Raw genomic sequence first — 6,710 nt, 5'->3', positions numbered from 1 at the left:
TCTACATGCTGCAAGATGCTTGGAGCTGCTTGAATATGCTAGTCTTCGATAGGCTAGGCCTTCCCCTCTATTCTGGCATTCTGCAATTCAGTCCACAGATACAACCCTTCCATTTGATACCAATGCATACTTAGTATAGATCTGATGCTTGCGAGTACTTTGGATGAGTACTCACGGTTGCTTTGCTACCCCTTTTTCCCCTTCTTTCTTCTTTCTGGTTGATGCAACCAGATGGTGGATCCCTGGAGACAGATGCCATCGCCGACGTCTACTACTACCCGATGGTGCTTGCTGCTATGTGGAGACCGACAACGACCAGGGGTAGTTAGGAGGTCCTAGGCAGGAGGCCTTGCCTCTTCGATCATTGTTGCTTTTGTGCTAGCCTTCTTAAGGCAGTATTGTTTAACTTATGTCCGTACTCAGATACTTTTGCTTCCGCTGACTCTTGTGTATGGATCTTGTATTCGAGCCCTCGAGGCCCCTGGCTTGTAATATAAAGCTTGTATTATTTTATTTGTGTCTAGAGTTGTGTTATGATATCTTCCCGTGAGTCCCTGATCTTGATCGTACACATTTGCGTATATGATTAGTGTACGAGTGAATCGGGGGCATCACACAAGTGGGCCCATTTATTTCTGTAGTGAGTCCTCGAGAAAAAATCAACACAATTCAAGTGCATCTTCAAGATTAACACAAGCAGCCAACAAAGTTTTGTCATCCAAGAATCACAGCCTACCTGAAGTAAACAAAAAACCAATGTTTTTTCTTTCACACCCCTCATATTGTTCAAATCTCGTGTTAAGTGAAACTATAGCTTGACCAACAATATGCGAAAAAAACCGATTCCTCACTAGACCATGATTCTTCGCGTGGTTTCTAAGCAGGGTGTGTCAAAACTTTAGTGAAACATTCTCACCACAACCTATACATGTCATATGAGATCACCATGCCAAGTTTCAAGCTTTTCATACTTCGTTTGCATGCTTCATAACTAAAAAACCCAACAAATTCATGCTCGGGGTCATGTCTTCGCATTCTCACATTTGAAATTCTTTAATTTTTCTTCGATAAGGCCTATAGATGGACTCAAGAACACAAATAAGATTTTCCAACACAATTTTGCCAACTTTTCCATGCACTTGCAGTTTAAATCTTAATCATATTCATTAAATGCATTTAATGACTTACATATAGCAAATAGACATAGAAAGATGCCAATTTCTTACATGGATCATGTGTGTAGATTTTTTTTCAAGGCCAACAGAGGAAGCAGCAGGCAGCGCGGCGGCCTGCGTCTCTATTCTCTTGTGCTCCTCTGTTCTATGCCAAGCAGTGTAGTGTGGTGCAGTCAATGCGGTGCGCCACCTCGGGAGGTCAATCCTGTCCAAAACTTTGAGTTTAGAAAAGCTCCTTTCCGCACATGCAACGGTGATAGGAATGGTTAGCAAAATTTTGTATGTAATAACAACATCAGGATGGATTAAGGAGCACTTCTTCAAAAATGTCAAAATATCAAGTGGGCCCATTTATTTTGTGGCGAGTCCTGGAGAAAAAGTCAACACAATTCAAGTGCATCTTCAAGATTAACACGAGCAGCCAACAAACTCTTCATCTAGGAACCGCAGCGTACTTGAAGTAAACAAGAAACCATTTTTTTCCATACCCCTCATATTGTTCAAATCTCGAGTTAATTGAAAGTATAGCTTGATCAACAATATGCAAAAAAATAAATACCCATTCCCTCTCGAAACCATGATTCTTCCTCGGCGATCCCTGTTCTAAGGAGTGTATATCGAATTTTTTGTGAAACAATCTAATTTTTTACCACAACCTATACATGTCATACGAGGTCACCATGCCTAGTTTTCATGCTTTTCGTACTTCATTTGCATGCTTCGGAATTTTAAAACCCAACAATATTTTAAATTCTTTAATGACACAAAAAATATTTTTCAACACAATTTTGCCAATTTTTTCATGCACTTGTAGTTTTAATCTTAATTATGTGCACTAAATGCATTTATTGACTTAAATATAGCAAACAGACACAAAAAGATCCCAATTTCTTACATGGATCATGTAATGGTGTATCATGTGTGTATTTTTTTCTAGGCCAACAAATGAAGCAATAGTCGCATCACCTTTAAAGATGGCCCGTTCCCTCCGCAAATCAGGATTCTTCCCGATAGAATGTTTGGTTTCTAAGCCATGTATGTCCCAAATTTTGTGAAACCTTCTAAATTTTTTACCACAACCTCTGATATCATTTGAGGGATCCATTGTCAAGTTTCATGCTTTTCAGACTTTTTTTGCATTTTTTTGGATTTATAAAACCAACAGACTCAATGTTTGGAGTCATTTCTTGGCATCCTCATGTTTGAAATTACTTTCATTTTCTTGGATAATGCCTAAACATGGACTCAAGAATACACATATGACTTTTCAACACAAAGTTGCAAACTTTTTTATCCACTTGCAGTCGAAATTTGAATTATATCTAGTAATGCCCATAAATGCACTTAATTAATAAATATAGCAAACCAACCCCGAAAGATGCTAATTTTTGACATGGTAATTTAATAGTGTATCTTGAGTGTATAAAAAATTTCAAGGCCAATTAGTGAAATAGAGGTCACATCGCTATTGAACCTGACCTGGTCCCTATGGAAACCATGAATCTTCCTCGGAGATGGTCCGGTTCTAAGAAGTGTACACCATAATTTTTGTGAAACTTCCTAATTTTTTTTACCACAACCTCTAGGTGTCATATCTGAGCAGTGAGCACCATGCCAAGTTTTATAATTTTTGAACTTTCTTTGCATTTTTGAAATTAAAGACCAACAAACTCAATGTTCGGGGTCGTGTCTTGGCTCCGCGTGTTTGAAATTACTTCCGTTTTCTTGGAAATTCTTAAACATGGACCCAATAAGATAAATATGATTTTCCCACATAATTTTCTCAACTTTTTCATGCACTTGTAGTTCAAATTAGAATTATATTCACCAAATGACTATAAAATGTACTTAATGGCTTAAATATAGCAAACTGACATAAAAATGACACACTTTGGCATGGATTATTTTATGATGTATCTTAAGTGTAGAAAAACAATCAGGGCCAACAAATGAAGCAATGATCACATCACTGTCAAACATGACTCTTTTCCTCTCAGATCCATGATTCTTCCTCGGGGGTGATCTGGTTTCTAAGTAGTGTACGCCACAAATTTTGCGAAACCTTCTCAAAATTTTAACACAACTTCCTAGGTGACATATGTGGGCATGCCAAGCTTGATTTTTTTGCCCTTTGTTTGTATTTTTTAAATTAAAAACCAACAAACTTAATATTCGAGGTCGTGTCCTGGTACCCTCATGTTTGAAATCCATTTCCATTTCTTGGATAAGGCCTACACATGGGCTCCACAAATACAAATATGAATTTTCAACACAATTTTGTCTTTTTTTCTGGCACTATCAGTTCAAAATGTTGTTATAAAAACTAAATGCTAGAAATGCATTTAATGACTTAAATATAGCAAACCGACCACGAAAGCTGCCAAATTTTGACATAGATCATTCAGTGGTGTATTTTAAGTGTACAAAACATTTCAAAGAACATTTGAATGAAGTTTGGTCTTGAAAATCCAAATGAACACATGCACTTAATTGATTTTTAATTGTTTGCCGAGGGCCTTATAAAAACACTTGGCAAAGACCTGTTTGCCGAGTGACTTATGAATGACACTCTACAAAGACCCTGCTGTTGCCAAGGGTTTTCCGTTTGTCGATTACCCATTTTGTGCCGAGTGTTTTGTGTCTAGGTATTCGAGAAAGGCCTTGTTTGTCGAGTAACACATAAAAAGAACACTCGGCAAAACATGAAAATAAACAATAATTTAATTATTATCTTTAGTGCATATTTTCCCAACACTGCAATCTCTATAGCATATATAAAATAATGTTCTTTGAAATAAAATAATAACTTTATTATTGTCTGTAGGGCATATTTCTAACACCATCCGGAGGTCTCTTATGAAGCCGCTTCGGCTCCTGCACACCCGTGTACACACTTGCGTGTATGCACCAGGTAACACAGCAAACGGACCAGCTCCCCTCCTCGCGTGACATCCCCGGCTGTCAACGATCCCGCTCCTCATAGTTGAGCAGCGCCGACCTATGTGTGGATCCTCGCCGAAGAAGGAAGCCCGGCCAGAACGCGAGGAGGCTCGCCGCCCACGTACAAGTCGGAGTCAAAATCGGCTTGCCAGCGTGTGTTGTATGCCATTTCTTCAACTTTCCAAGCTAGTTGAGTTGGGCGCATTCCTCTTCTATTTTTTGAAAGCAGCACGACCTTATTCCTCAGATAATTGAAATATCGTTTACAAGGTGAGTTTGTCGCATTGCTCTTTGTTATATCTGAATGATTATCTCTCAGGCTTTGTTTGGTAGTAATGTAAGGAAAATCTAGGGCGAGAAACCCCTAGGGGGCAATTTCACGAACACATGGGATCCCCCCTGCCCACACCACAGGAGAACTTTCTGTCCCATTTGGCAACAAGGGGACGAACACCTGCCACCAAAACAATCTGAAATTAGGAAGCAAATTCCAGACATGTATCGTGATGAGGTTGCTCATGAGGGCGCAGGAAGCAGAGGGGCATGGTCGCGCCGGAGGGAGGCGCAATACGTCACGAGGTAAGCGGAGGAGGTTGCCAGAGAGATGCTCGGTCGCGAGAGAGTCGGGGTTTTCCAGGCCGGCGCCAGGAGGTGTGGATTTGACGCCCAGGGAAATGATGAGGATAGGGCTGACACACCCTGTCGTGGGTCACAGCCAAATGCGTCGGCGGCCTGCCCGGGTCCGATTTGGCCCGTGCGTTCCCTCCCCAGGGAATAGACGTGGATCCGAGGGGATTCGAGGAAACCAAACAAGGCCTCACTGTTCTGGATGGAGCTTTGATGATGTTTATGTGACGCTGCGGCAGCTACTTTATAGAGAACTTTGGCCCTCGCCTAATGGAAATTCGGGAGAAACCATTTCATAGAACTTTTGTGTTGTTGTTTCTTTTGCTCCTCTGTTTTGCGTTTTCTCAAAATTCAGACATTTTCATATTCTCCTGCTTTTGTTTGCTGTTTTTTTTTTTTGCTTAAGCATATAAAGAAATCAATGTGGATTACAACCCAAACACAGCAACCAGTGAACCACCACCACACCACACATCCGGGAACGGTACCTGAAGCCAAAAAGGCCCAGGATCTCACATAGTTCAGTTTGTGTAAGGTTCGAAGTATTTGCTGTCAAGTGCCACAGCCTCCTGGCTATTAAAAACACACACCAACCATGCCACAGCCTCCAATTCGGTCGTTTACGGTTCCCCTAATTTTGCGACGCCGTGCATGGCCGCGCGCATGCAGTATATATACAACACGGGAATCCTCCCCCCGACTTCTCCCCGCCACAAATCCATCTCCGGCGTTCAGCTCCCTCCTCGCCGTGTCGTGCCATGGGTTGCGGCACCTCCAAGGAAGCCGTGCTCAGCAGCGACGGCAGCGGCAGGTGCAGCCGCAGGTTCCGGCGGAAGTCCAGCGTCGTCGCCACCGCCGCCCACCAGCCGGTCGCCACCAAGGACAATGGCGACGACGTCAAGGTCCACAGGTCGGCGTCGGCGAAGGAGAAGGCCCCCAAGGAGCGGGACGGCAAGCCCGGTTTGGCGGCGCTCGTCGTCAAGGACGGCGACGAGGCTGCGTCCACCGTGGTCGGGGCCAAGGTCGTCGGGGAGAAGAGAGAGGGGGAGAGCAAGCAGGACGGTAAGAAGGGAGCAGTCGCCGTCCCGGACGCCAAGGGGAAGGGGACGGCGACCGAGGAGGCTGCCGGGCCGAAGAAAGACGATGGCGTCAGCGATAAGGAGGTTGTCGCCGATCGGGACGACGGTGTGGCATCGACGAGCGAGAGCATCATCGTCGTCGAGGAGATGAGGAATGGCCAGCCTGTCGAGGTGTCGATCGCGCCTACCGTCGAGGCGGGAAGAGACCGTCGGCGGGGCGAGGACGAGGAAGGGTGGTCGGCCGAGGCGAATGAAGACGAGGCGGCGTCGTCCAACGAGAAGGACATCGAGGAGATCAACGTGGAGGATGACGGTAGTGTCGCCATCGCGGATGCCTCCGTGGGCGTAGTCACCAAGGAGGATGACAGTATCATCTCGGCCGATGCTCCGGCGATAGAGAAGGACCAGATCGACACGTTCGTGCCTGCTCCGGCAGCCAAGGCCAACGAGGATGCCGGTGCCACCTTCCTGGCTGCCCCGGTGGCCGGTGATGATGGCAGTGCCTCCTTCGTTGCTGCGCCGGCGGCCAAGGAGGACGAACTTGTATCCATCTCGTCTGCTCCGTTGGCGGGGGAGATTGAGGGTATCACCATGGCGGCTGCTCCGGTCGCTGACGAGGTTGATGTTGCCACCTTCCCGGCCGCTCCGGTGGCCAAGGAGCAGGAAAGTGAAACTGCCGCCTTGGTGGATGCTCCGGTCGCCGAGGAGGTTAACGTTGCCACCTTCCCAGCTTCTCCGGTGGCCAAGGAGCAGGAAACCGAAACTGCCGCCCTCGTGGATGCTCCGGCCGCCGAGGAGGTTGGCGTTGCCTCCTTCCCGGCCGCTCCGGTGGCCAAGGAGCAGGAAACCGAAACTGCCGCCCTCGTGGATGCTCCGGCCGCCGAGGAGG

At 45.6% G+C, this 6,710-nt stretch overlaps 1 protein-coding gene across 1 annotated transcript in view; it reads left to right on the top strand.

Moving 5' to 3' along the window:
• The first annotated feature begins 5,737 nt into the window (after positions 1 to 5,737).
• LOC119282187 (calphotin-like) overlaps positions 5,738 to 6,710 on the top strand; it is a 2,649-nt gene continuing 1,676 nt past the window's right edge. Inside the window, exon 1 of the mRNA XM_037562502.1 lies at positions 5,738 to 6,529. Within this exon, the coding sequence (XP_037418399.1) occupies positions 5,969 to 6,529 (561 nt within the window). The 5' untranslated portion in view covers positions 5,738 to 5,968. The remainder of the gene's footprint in view (positions 6,530 to 6,710) is intronic.

The sequence above is a fragment of the Triticum dicoccoides genome, chromosome 3B (genome assembly GCF_002162155.2).
Source record: "Triticum dicoccoides isolate Atlit2015 ecotype Zavitan chromosome 3B, WEW_v2.0, whole genome shotgun sequence".
In the NCBI taxonomy this organism is placed as follows: domain Eukaryota; kingdom Viridiplantae; phylum Streptophyta; class Magnoliopsida; order Poales; family Poaceae; genus Triticum; species Triticum dicoccoides.
The sequence above is the reverse complement of the archived record's forward strand: the minus strand, read 5'-3'. Positions and strand labels throughout refer to the sequence as shown.